The sequence below is a fragment of the Oryza sativa genome, chromosome 2 (assembly GCF_034140825.1).
Source record: "Oryza sativa Japonica Group chromosome 2, ASM3414082v1".
Taxonomy (NCBI): Eukaryota; Viridiplantae; Streptophyta; class Magnoliopsida; order Poales; family Poaceae; genus Oryza; species Oryza sativa.
The window spans coordinates 21,013,394-21,026,946 of record NC_089036.1 but is presented as its reverse complement, the minus strand read 5'-3'; the positions used below and the strand labels follow the sequence as shown (position 1 = coordinate 21,026,946).

General features: G+C 43.4%; 2 protein-coding genes across 2 annotated transcripts; one reads left to right on the top strand and one right to left on the bottom strand.

Moving 5' to 3' along the window:
- The first annotated feature begins 3,962 nt into the window (after positions 1 to 3,962).
- LOC136355441 (uncharacterized) lies at positions 3,963 to 6,311 on the top strand. The gene is made up of 2 exons (XM_066308003.1): positions 3,963 to 4,244; positions 4,646 to 6,311. Exon 2 carries the CDS (start codon positions 5,102 to 5,104, stop codon positions 6,104 to 6,106), a length of 1,005 nt encoding a protein of 334 aa, XP_066164100.1. The 5' UTR covers positions 3,963 to 4,244; positions 4,646 to 5,101; the 3' UTR covers positions 6,107 to 6,311.
- Positions 6,312 to 9,345: 3,034 nt separating this feature from the next.
- LOC107277553 (transcription factor bHLH95) lies at positions 9,346 to 13,015 on the bottom strand. Its single transcript, XM_026023072.2, has 3 exons — positions 12,574 to 13,015; positions 12,025 to 12,507; positions 9,346 to 9,731 (listed from the first exon to the last, which is right to left on the bottom strand). The coding sequence occupies exons 1-3, from the start codon at positions 12,940 to 12,942 to the stop codon at positions 9,633 to 9,635; spliced, it is 951 nt and encodes a 316-aa protein (XP_025878857.1). The 5' UTR covers positions 12,943 to 13,015; the 3' UTR covers positions 9,346 to 9,632.
- Between the last annotated feature and the right edge of the window lie 538 nt (positions 13,016 to 13,553).

Here is a 13,553-nt window from a genome sequence, read left to right as displayed (position 1 = left end):
CATTGCTAGAGATTATGTAAGATATATGATAACTCGATGAATTACATAAACAAGATTAGAGTGTCATAAGGATGGAAGCACTAATCCTGAGAACGCAAGCCGCCATAACAAGTTTTACCTCTTGTTGAAGATCGAAACCGATGCAGCTCAACCCAAAAGCAAGAACTCGTCGAAATAAAACAAAAGCAAAAAGGGTGGCGATGCGCCGAGATTGTATTGAACGTGTGTGTTCATTGATTACATGGGGTTCGGGGTCTATTTATACCCGAAAATTACAAACCATGTCCATATCGGGCACGACTCTTATCTCTAACAAACTCTAAGATACCATAAGTCTTTACGGTAGACTTTTGCCCAAACATATCTCTAAGGAAATTACATAAAATATCCTAATTAATAGATACAATTGCCTTCTTAGGATTAAATCCGTGTGTGGCAACTCACGTGAAGCACATTAACTCAACCCGATGTTGTACACCAAGTCGTATTGTCGGAATCGGTTGTATCGACTAGCCCTGTCTGACTCGAACTGCACCGATCCTGACCGTAGCCGATTCGGATTGTGGCCGATTCTCGCTCTATTTCCGTAATGATCTTCGTCTTCGATTCCGCTTCAATCTAGTCTTTATCTCCGACACTGATATTACCAAATTTAGTCGTTAACAGGATGTGAAAAGTGTTTTTCTAAATGGTGAAATTGCCGAACTTGTCTTTGTTGAACAACCTCCCGGTTTTAAAGATCCTAAAAATCCTAACCATGTTTATAAACTATCAAAAGCTCTTTATGGTTTAAAACAAGCTCCTAGGGCTTGGTATGAAAGATTGAGAGATTTTCTTTTGTCAATCGTCCGATAATAGAGTTCATCATCCAACAAAGTATACTTCAACGCTTTATATCTCAATTTCCGAGAAGCCGATTGAGATGGATTCTGCAGATATTGATGCACATCATATCTCCAATCATCGGCTGTTATCGAGGCAAACTCAACCTCAACATCTTTGATCATCGGCTTATACCCCGATGCCCCTTGGGCCAAATCATTAGCTTCAGTGTTTTGTTCTCGAGATACATGCTTCAAAGTAACCAGCCGAAATTCCTTCATTAGTTCTTGGCACTTCTCATTATAAACCATTAATGTATCATTCTTGCACTCATATTCCCCCGCCAATTGACTGATTACTAGCAAAAAATCCCCCATAATTTCAATAGCATCGGCTTCAACTTCCTTAAGTAACTGCAACCCGTTAAGAACTGCCTCATACTCAGCTTGATTATTAGTCGTATATGGTGTAATAGTGTAAGCAAATTCAAAACTTGCCCCCCAGGGGAAATTATAACCAAGCCAATGCCACAACCATGAGTACACACTGACCCATCAAAGAATAAAATCTATGGCACAATCTCAACCGAGCCGATTGAATCATTACGATGTTCTACAATAAAATCAGCTACAGCTTGCCCTTTGATCGCCTTTGGTGACTCATACCGAAGATCAAACTCAGTTAAGGAAAATATCCACTTTCCAACCCTTCCTTTCAAAATTGGAGCCGATAACATGTACTTGACCACATCGGCCTTGCATATGACAGTGCACTCATTGGACAATAGATAATGCCTCAACCTTGTACATGAAAAATATAAGCATAAGCACAACTTCTCCACAGGGGAATATCTAGTTTCTGCATCTAAGAGCCGACGACTTAAATAGAATACAACTCTTTCTTTTCCTTCAAGCTCCTGAATCAGGACTGAGCCAATTGACTTCTCACCGGCCGACAGATATAATCTAAAAGGTATTCCTTTCTGTGGAGGAATCAAAACTGGAGGAGAGCTAAGATATTCCTTAATACTATCCAAAGCCTTCTGTTGCTCTGCCCCCCAAGTAAACTGTTGATCGGCTTTCAATCTTAACAATGGTGTAAAAGGCTCTAACCTGCCAGATAAATTTGAAATAAACCTTCTAACAAAATTTATCTTGCCGATCATTTCTTGTAATTCTGTCTTGTTCTCCGGAGGCTGAATCTTCTTGATCGCATTAACACTCCTTTGAGCCACCTCGATCCCTCTCTCATGAACAAGAAATCCCAAAAACTGGCCAGCCGATACACCAAAAGCACACTTTGTCGGGTTCATCTTCAGGCCATATTTCCCGGTTCTCTCAAAAACCTTTCTCAAATCGGCTATGTGGTCTTCTATTTCTTTAGACTTAACAACCACATCATCAATATAGACTTCAACCAACCAGCCGATCAAATCATGATATATATATAATTCATAGCTCTTTGGTACGTGAGCCAAACCAAGTATATCAAATCGTAAGCCAAACCAAGTACATCAAGGATCTACTCAAGATGTTTGGCTTGGAGGATGCGAAGCCCATCAAGACACCTATGGCAACCAACGCACATCTCGTTCCATGATAGGTAGCTTGCTTTACCTTACCGCATCTAGGCCGGATATCATGTTTAGTGTTTGCATTTGTGCACGGTTTCAAGCCGCTCCTAAGGAGTGTCACTTAGTGGCCGTGAAAAGGATTCTAAGATATTTAAAGCATTCCTCAACTATTGGCTTGTGTTACCCAAAAGGTGCTAAGTTTAAGCTTGTTGGCTATTCCGATTCGGATTATGCCGGTTGCAAAGTGGATAGAAAGAACACATCCGGTAGTTGCCAAATGCTTGGTAGATCCCTTGTGTCATGGTCATCCAAGAAACAAACCTCCGTAGCCCTCTCTACCGCCGAGGCGGAATATGTTTCGGCGGGTAGTTGTTGTGCCCAATTGCTTTGGATGAAACAAACCTTGTTGGACTATAGCATATCCTTCACCAAAACCCCACTCCTATGTGACAATGATAGTGCCATAAAGATAGCCAATAACTCGGTCCAACATTCTAGAACCAAGCATATTGACATTCGCCACCACTTCCTAAGAGACCATGTTGCCAAGAGTGACATAGTCATTAGCCACATAAGAACCAAGGACCAACTAGCCGACATCTTTACCATGCCTTTTGATGAAACCCGCTTTTGCAAATTGAGGAATGAATTAAATGTCATAGATTTCTCAAATGTGGCTTGACATTGTGCACCATGGTTGCTTCTTTTGCATTGTGTATATTTGCTCTTATGCTTTGGACTTATTGCCATTTGGTTCTTCTTTGCGAAAATGGAGCATGTCACATTAAGGGAGTGTTTTGCACTCTTGCATGTGCTCTACTTCCTTTTATATGTGAGCAAATCAACTACAAGTGCTAGTAGTGCTTTCAAAATGCCCAAGTCAACATAAGTCAAAACTTTTGCAAAATAAATGTAATTTGAAAACTATATCTTGGAAAATGTTTCAAAAGGTTCCTATATGTTTTCGAAGCCTCACATTGCAAGAAAAATGATTTTTGAATGAAAATGCCCTTTTGGCCCTCTATTGAAGAAACTAGATAGATTCTTAGTTTTGGCCAAAATGAGATTTATCCCCAAATTGAGATTGAGAAGGAATTTGAGAAAAGTTTCAAAACAAAGTTGGTAGAGAAGAAGATTTGAAATGTTTTTGGTATTCAAACCTATTTCAAAAATTAAATATTTCAAAAGTGGTTTGAAAATCAAATTCGCCCAAAAACCCCTATAGACCATAAAAGGTTACCTCCTAGCACTTAAGTGAGTTTAGTTGCAAATCATCATAATCTTCAAATATTATGGATGGTTAGCAATATTTAAACTCACATATTTCAAAAATTGCTCCAAAAATCAATTTTTTTTTTGAATTTTATTGTGTGGGGGTAGCCGAACTGTGTAAGGGCTGTGCACAGTCGGCTGGGGGCCAGGCGGTCTGACCGGCGCTATATGCGCGGTCTGACCGGCCTGGTGGAGGCGGTCTGACCGCATATGGCCAGTCTGACCGGCCTGGGATGGTGGGCCCAGGACTTTGTCCTTTCTTCCTCCTTTCTTCTCCACCCAACCCAACCTCATCCCCATTCAGTTCTCTTCTTCCCCAACTCGAAAAAACTCATCCTCTCTCCTCTCCCAAACCCTAGCCACTCCCCTCCACCAAATCCATCCGGTTCAACCATTAAAATCACTCCGGTTACACCATAAGTGATTCTCCTCCGCTTCCTCTCTCTATTCCATGGATTGATTTGTGTTTTGATTGAGTTTTTGATCCATGGCATGGAACCCTAGGTGAAGGAAGAGGTGTTCTTCGTTTTGCACCAATAGAGGGTAGTTTCTTGGTGTGATTCAACTCCTTCAACCGGTAAATCACTCTCCCTCTTGTGCATTGCTCTCAAATCGATCTATTTCAACCTAGGGTTATGGGTTGTTGTTCCAATCTTAATGAAATAGCCCTTCACCTTGATAACCATGCTCAAATCATGTGCAATCTTGATGTAGCAAATTCTTTTTTAGAGTCATTTGTGTGATGGTTTCAGGGGGTTGTTTTTGCTCCTGTTAGTGGCGGCCTGACCAGCCCATAGGGCGGTCTGACCGGGCGCATGCCGCCGGTTTGACCGGCGGTCTGACCGCTGCCTTGCCATCGGTCTGACCGGCTATGGTACTCAGTTTGACCGCCCCTGACAGCAGCATACAACCTCCTTCCGCCTAACCTAGTGTCTTCTAAAATCGTTGCTCATATATCCCTTGTTCCTTGTTTCTCAGCTATGCCTCCCCACACTCGCCATGGTCGTCGTGAGCCCACGCCCAATCCCATCAGTGAGAATGAGGAATCAAGCGGAGATGATATGTTCAAAGTGAGGATGAAAATATGGAAAATGTTGAGGGGGATGAGGTGGAAGTAAGTGGTGATGACAATGGCAGTGATGGTGGTGATGTCAATGGCAGTGGCGATGGTGAGGATGATGAGGCAAGTGATGATGGGAGTCCTCTCGATCCCACCATCCATTTTGTGCTCAATTTGAGGAATGCCCAGCAATACACTATCCTTCGTCATCTGATCAATTCCGGAGGCCTAATGATTGCAATGATCCAAGATTCCATACACGGTTCCAAAAATCCGTATATGAGCAAGTATATGCCAACAAAGCCTTCACCGAACACAAGTGGATTTCTTGGAGGCACATTGGTGAGACACCGGAGTTTGTGGATTTGCAAGAGATGTTCTGGGCCGTTGGGATTGATAGGATTGTCACCATGAAGCAACCCTTTGATGAAGATCTCATTCGGCAATTTTATGCCACCGTGTGGGTGTCCGGCGATTGTGATGCTATGAAGTGGATGTCGGGGACCCTTCGGTGCTCTATCAACCGCCGTGAATTCAAGGAGCTCTTGCACATTTGCTTCAACAACGGGGATGACCTCCATGATGAGCACAACCACAACCCCTTCATGATTGATTACTTTTCTCAGTTCTATGAAGAAGGGGGAAGGCACACATATGGAAAGGTGGGGGGTTTGAGGGCTATCCCAAGTGTAATCAACCGCATAGTGAGGGCCACCATTCTCCCAAGATGTGGTAACAATGATGACATACGCGGCGTTGCATGGCATGTCATTGATGCCATCATGGATGATCGTCGGTTTGATGTCATCAACCTTATGATGAAGGAGATAGCCATTTCCAAGGGGACTATTGGACAAGGAGTTTACTATGCCCTCTACATAATGAGGTTGATTCAATGCAAGTTGGGACAAATTGGTAACAACTTAAAAGAACACAAAGAGTACAAGCCTCGTCTCCAACTCTCCACTCCTAGAGCTCCTCGTGTGCGCCAACCAACGTTAGATCAAGGCGCAAGCTCAAGTGCAGCCCCGCCTCCTCCTCATGGGTATGATCCAAGTGCCTTCTTCCATCCACAATATGCCTACTTTGGAATGCAACCCAATGAATACTTAAACCCGGTACTTGGGGCTATTAATACCCTAAGTGAAAGCATCCAACGCTTGTCTACTGGGCATGAAGCATTGCATGAGGATGTTCGTGGCTTGTGCACTGATGTTGGCAACTTGAATACTTCGGTGGGAAGGTTGCAAACTAGAGTGGGTGTCTTGAATTCTCGAGTCCAAATGTTGGAGAGCACCCATGCTTTTGTATATCATCTCCGCCGTGATGCTCCTCATCCTTCCTCTTCGGCGCGTCCTCCTTCTCCTCCTCAAGAATGAAGACCATTACTCTATATTGTGTGTTCTTTATTGTTTTGTTGAACTCTATATCATTTGGACCCTTCGTGGTCTTGTAATAGCCTATGTTTATTTGTGAGCCCTTTTTAGGATGATTTGTGACTCATGTGTTTTGAATGGTTAAGTGATGTGAACTTGTGCGATGATGGATGGTGTATGTGATATTGATATATATGTGACCATCTTATGCTCATGGATGAACATTTCTTGAAGTTCACATTGAAATATTGCTTATGTGTTTGTGACATGTTGAAATGTGAAATTGAAATGTGCATAGACTCCATATTTGCTAGTTGTGATTGTTATGCACATGTTTAGGGGGAGCTTTTGATTGTCATTGCAATATATGTCCATGTGCTCTATGTTTGATTATATATATTTGTGGTGTTTGTCATCAATTACCAAAAAGGGGGAGATTGAAGCATCTACGCCCCCGGTGTTAATTTTGGTAATTAATGACAAGCGCTAATTGTGGACTAACCGTTCTTTTGAGCTATATCTTTAAGTTAGGTTCACATTATGTGTGCGCATGGATGTCTACCTATGGATTAAAAATTGACGGCACAAAGCTAAAGGAAGAGAAGACGGTAAACTTGTGTTTTCATTCGAAATTGATCGAGGCGTTGGGCGATCAAAATTGTGCTAGTTTATTTATAGCTTTGCCGTACTATTAAGAGGGGTAATGACCTAGCAAAAGAGATGATTTTAAATTGCCACATTAGATCATTATGCATTTAGACTTGTGCTCACTTTTAGACTCTCCCCATATTTCAAGTTGTGCGTTCTCTGTGTGGCCTTGCCAGGACCGGTCTGACCGCTGGCCGAGTGCTGGTCTGACCGGCCGGCATCGCCGGTCTGACCGCCCTGTTTGGGCCGGTCTGACCAGTGTGTGTTGGCCGGTCTGACCGGCCGGCCATATGGCCGGGATAGCATGCTCTGGGATAGCCGATCCCGAGCCGACGGAGCCATATTCTGTTAGACCGAGCTGATGGCGGTCTGACCGAGCAGAGGCCGGTCTGACCGCCCACCCCATGTCGGTCTGACCGGCCTAGGCAGTGGGGCCCAATGACAGCCCTACAACTGCTAGAAAACTAGCCGTTGTAGAGTAGCACGGTCTGACCAGCAACATACCTCCGGTCAGACCGACAGAGCACCGAGTTGGGGGATTTCGCCCCCAACGGCTAGTTTTGGTTGGTGGGAGTATAAATACTCCCCCTCCAGCAGTAAGGGGACTCTCTTGGCACCCAATTCAATTGCATACACCCCTTGCACCTCTCTCACACCCACTTGAGCTTTGTGTTCATCCATCTAGTGTGTTAGAGGGTTATTTAGCCAAGAGTCAAGTGCATTGCTTCCATTTGTAGAGCTAGTGTGGCACTTGATTGAGCATCTCCACGTCGGGTCATTGCTTGTTACTCTTGGAGGTTGCCGCCTCCTAGACGGCTTGTGGAGGAGTTGCCCGGTGACCTCTCCGAGAAGATTATGGAGGAGGCCCGGTGCCGGTTTGTGAGTGGTTTGGAGTTCACCACCTTCGGAGTGAAGGAAGAACTACCCTAGTGATCGAGGCTTGGGTAGTCCTCTTCGTGGGCCGGCTCCCGCCTTGCCCACCCCTTGACGAAGGGGGCGTGCGGTGGCTTCGTGGTTGAGCGGTGGAGTTGGGCTCGCCTCAACGGGGAGTAGGAAACCGGCGAGTTTTCGAACCTCGGTGAAAAATCTCTTGTCTCCTTGTCTCATTTAGTTGTTGCATTTACATTTGTGCAATTTACATTTCTAGAGACATACTAGAGATCATTTCACCCTAGGATTGCTAAACTAGACTTAGGAAGTGTGATTTACTTTTCTAGTGATATACTTGAGCCACTTTCACCCTAGGATTGCAAAACATAACTTAGTTGCTTAGTTAGTCTTGTCCCTCACCGAGCCTAGCAACTTAGGTTAGTTTTGATTATGTGTAATTTAATTTTAAATCGCCTATTCACCCCCCTCCTCTAGTCGACATCTCGATCCTACAATCTCCCCGAGCGTCATCGCCTCCGACAGAGCTCGTCGTAGCCACTCCGAGCCGCTTCTTCCTAGGTCGCCGCCTTCGCCTCCCTGCATCGAGAGAGAGAGAGGGGAGAGTAGAGATCGAGAGAGGAACATCACCTTCTCCATGCGCCGAGATTGGACAGATCGAGAAAGGAAGAGAGAAAAAAAGGAGGAAGGTTGACTGAAAGATGGTCCCACATTTTTTATATATACTTTTTGCTGATTGGACTGCCATCTCAGTTACACGTAGGCCAAAACCGCCTAAAATATAAAAAAGGTGTAAATTGAACGGTTTTAATAGTTAGGGGGTGTTGGATACCCGGTTTTAGAGTTTGGGGGCGAATTTTAGACAATGACAAGAGTTGAGGGGTGTAAAATGGACTTATCCCATTTTTAAAGTGCCTCTATAAAGTGTCTCTACACTATAAAACTTCTGATCTTAGAAGCAAGTTACAAAACGCCTCTACAAAAGTGCCACTATATGAGGTTATATGAGGTTTTTGTAGTAGTGCATGTAGAAAAAAATGGTCATTGCAGTATTTGGTTTATATGTAGTTCATGGTAGTAATCACCTATGCCCTATAGAAGGATGATAAACTAGTTAATTTATTTATTTGTACTCTCAAATAATTATCATATATTTAAGTATCATAAAAATAATTATGCATAGATATGATTATAATTGCATGTACGTCCATGCACACGTTTGGGTATCACAGGCACATATAACTATAAGTAGGTTGTGGATGAATCGTGTGGGTGTCCTCTGTTGGAAGAGAAATAATCCCGATAATTATGGTTATATGCTAGTCAGCATGAGCTTAAGAACCATGCTTGCGTAACTAGAGTAAAGGTGGTTCATCTATATGTAAACGTCAATTAAAAGAGTGGTCCACTGTATAATTTTTATTATATTAACTAGCACACGCATGCTATATTTTTAATCTCGATCAAATTTTTAGGTGGTTCCATAGCCCACAATGCCACCTAGCTAGCTAGCTATGCCTATGGACCATGCCACGGGTTAGCTCATAATTATTGACAGTAATAATCAACCGTGCTGATAATAAGTCATCAGTATAGCAGGATGATATATGCAATTCCACTACTTTATTTTATAATAGTTAATTAATTTATTTGTACTCTCATAATTATCCGAAATCATTTATCTATATATTCAGCCACATTCAACATGGAGAAGAAGACACCCTTAATTATTAGAATCAATAAATAAAATGATATCAACGACGGCAGAGCATGAACTGCCGAAATGTTTCACCAAAAACTTAAAAGACAATCCCTATGGTGCCTTGTTACAACACAATATTCTGATACTTAATTTGCAAATCAAGACAAACGGTTCACTGCAAACGCGACACGCACCACATGAAGCTAAGTCTGATGTATTATAACGCTCAAATTAACTGAGAGTTAACAGCTCAAATCCCCTTTTGCTAGTTGCACCATGACGATGATCATATCACTCGCTGTGGAGCCATACCATTATCTCCGAGACAGCCAGTTGGTAGATCTCTTCAGCCGTCGCAGTGTCCATGAACATACCACGCTCTCTGTCCACCTGTACATATATATAGAACAGGCCAGTAGATCGATGCACTTGTTAGGATTCAAGAATTGCAATGTAAAATAAGGATATCAAATTCAGCTGCTTTTCACTACTTTTCCAGGAATTTTAAGCTGGCTAATATTTTAAGTTGAACATGTAAAACTAAGCGTAACCATCCAACAAAACAAAACAGAAAACACGATTAACAAAGTAAAGGGAATTAGCTAGATTGCGTTTTGAACGAACTGTGTAAATCATACCCCATGCTTCGTACTCCCTCTTTTGTTTACCATAAAAGAAAGCCATTATGTTTTGGTTCGAGATTTTTTCACTGGTTTAAATGGTGTTACCAAGTGATAAGTACTCCTAGCCATTCCTATTATAGCAAGTTTTATATATAAGGTGTTTTTTCAATAATTCGACTATTAAATATCATTTTTTTTCTCTTAAATAGGAATAAAATGGCTCGATGGTACATTGCACAAGCCATAATTGTTTCTGGTTACTAAACCATTACGAGGGCGGTATACACCATCAAAATAACTAGCCAGAACAAGTTATCGCATGATAAGTTCTAACTCCCACTAGAGGATGGTACATATACGCACTATGTAGACAACAACTAACATCATACATGCGCACCGCACGACAAAGCTGGTTTGTACGGATTATATTCATTAATTGTGTCTAGACCGTTACGCACTTGTGGTGCTTCCTCTGGTTTCATTTTAATTGATGTTTTGGACAATGACACGGTCTACAAAATATATGTTTGACTTTATTTTTCTATTATAATATATACAATAAATAAAGGGAAAATTGGAACCATGCCATTATAATTTTGCAAAATTTAAGTGTTTTGCCATAAATAAATATATGTTTACTTTTATTATAGTGTTTTGAAATACCAATCTATATATGTTGTTCTAGTTTCTTTATACTAAGTATTTTTAAAGTTATTGATAGTCAAAGTTATAAAAGTTTAACCATAACCTTGTTTAAAACGTTAATTAAAATGAAACCGGAGAGAGTATATGCTATTGAATAGATTGCACGATAAGTTCTAACTCCGATAAGAGAATGCTCTATACAAAGATACATAGGACACTGCAATTAGGGTTGGACGAACGCTCCACGACAAAGCAAATTTTGTACCGGCTCTGTTAATTAATTATGGCTAGACCGTTACGCGCTAGTGGTGTACGCTAGAGTAGCTAGAATAAGTCCTAGTACGACAAAGTTTTAACTCTCACAAGAGGATGATCCAAACAAAGATGCGCACCACATGACACCACACAACAAAGCAAGTTTTTATGGGCTCTATACTTTAGTTAAGGTGATATGCTTTATTGAAGATGTTAGCAAATGTTCCGGAAATCCACCAATCACATGAGGATGGTCCCTACAAAGGTACACGACAATTCCACACATACTTAAGGTGATATGTTTTATTGAAGATGTTAGCAAATGTTCTGAAAATCCACCAATTGCATGACGATGATCCCTATAAAGGTACGTGAAAATTCCACACGTACTTAAGGTGATATGCTTTATTGAATATGTTAGCAAATGTTCCGGAAATGTACCAATCGTATGAGGATGGTCCCTACAAAGGTACGCGAAAATTCCACACGTACTTAAGGTGATATACTTTATTGAATATGTTAGCGAATGTTCCAGAAATATACCAATCACATGAGGATGGTCCCTACAAAGGTACGCGTGCACCACGACAAAACTAAGATATATATCCAATACATATCTATACTACTTAAAATGTTAACAGGGTTCACCAAACCGTTTTGGGTAAGGTTACCGCCACCCCACGGTTTCGTGAAAACCGTGTGATTACCGCGAGCTATACCATGGTTTTAAAAACTGAGAAGGTTACCGCACATGATAACCGCGATATCTGCACGGTTTTGTAAATCCTGAATGTTAGTAGTGGTGGTGTCTATTCTCACACCACCCATACCACTAACATCTGGTCGCACATTCTATACTATTACATCACTTTTCAACAAGCCCTCTTCCATTTCGCTATTTCATCCCCCCAAATTTCAAAATCACATATATACTTGTTTAATAAGAAAAATCAGAGTATTTCTTAGACTAAATATGTGATGATTAATCGATTTAATAAGCTAGAAACTCAATTTTGTTTTCCGTTGCAACGCCCGGGCCGTAGGCCAGTACCTCAAAGAAATTCTATTTTTCCTACCGTTGCAAGTTTTTTGAAAACTAAACATGTTTGGACCAAAAAAAAAAAGCGCCCGAAAAAACAGGAGGGGAGAGGAATACTCACGCTGGTGTGGATGGTGAACAGGGACCGGGACAGGTCGGACGCGATCTGCGCCGTGACGACGTCGATGGAGTGCCTCTCCAGCACGTCCACGATCATGGTGAGCACGCCGGGGCGCCTCGCCACGGACACGTTGATGAAGGCCTGGTCGCCGCCGCACAGGTTCAGCACCACGCTCGGCCCCGACCACACCATCAACGTCCCCGGCGCCGGCGCCGGCGCAGGCTCTGGCCCCGCGGTGACCGCGGCGGCATCAGGTGGCGGCACCGCCGGCGCGGGCGGCATGACGGCGGCGGTGTCGTCGGCGGCGGCGGGGGGTGGCGGTGGCGGTGGCGCGGACGAGGAGGAGGACCCGCCGAGGCCGAGGCGTGCGCACCGCGCGGCGAGGCTGTTCCTCTCCCTCTTGCGGCGCTCCAGGTCGGCCACCGTCTCCTCCAGGCTCCTGATGAAGCTGATGGCCTCCCCGACGATGGTCGCCTTGTCCGCCTGAAACATCATCTCATCCATCACGTCGCCGCACTGACGATCGATGTAGCTACTGCGAGTTTAAACCTTGTTGGTGAGGCTGGGGACGAGGTCGCGCAGGTCGGTGAACATGTTCTTGATCTTCCTCCGCCGCTCGCGCTCGGCGAAGATGTGCATCCTCTCGCGGCTGCGCCCGCCGCCGCCGCCGCCGCCGCCCTGGTTGTTAGGAGCATTCGTGCTGCTGGCCGCCGGCGCCATCGCCGTGGTCTTACCTTTGGCGTCGACGTTCCCGGTCCCGGCGACGACGCCCTTACCCTTGTCGGCGCTGGCGGCGATCGCCGGAAGCAGCAGCTGGTTGTTGCCGGACTCGCCGGTGCCCTCCTTGTTGTCGCCGTCGCCGGAGCCCATGGAGGCAGCAGCCGGGGGTGCGTTGCTGCTCGTGCCCTCTTGCGCCATGGACGACGCAAAAGGCTCTTGGACTTGTGGAGGCTTTGATGTCGAAAATGCGTTTTGGGAGGGAGAGTCGGAGAGATATGAGTCCCCTAACCTCACTACTTATGCTCTTGTTAGTTGCTACCATGACAAAATTACAAAAGGTTCTTTTTTTAGGTGATTTTGTTTCTCTTTATAAGATGCATCCAAAGCTAAAAAAACATTTTCTAGAGAGGAGAAAAGGGTGTAACGTCTGGTTCAAGCTATAATGTTGGCAGATCAATGGGATTCACAGCTTTGCTAAGGCAGAGTTTAGATCCAAACTTCTTCTTCAAACTTCCAACTTTTCCATCACATCAAAACTTTCCTACACACACAAACTTTCAATTTTTCCGTCACATCGTTCCAATTTCAACCAAACTTCCAATTTTGACGTGAACTAAACACACCCTAATTCGGTCAGAAATTGAATTATTGCAAGAATAACATTTACTGAATGATGCATGAACACCAGTCTGATTGACCAGTGAATAGATAACACAATGCATCAATAAGTATTACTACATACTTATTATATACCACCTTTTCATATATGCAAACTGATATTCTGGCCCTTGTTTTCTAACTGACTGAGT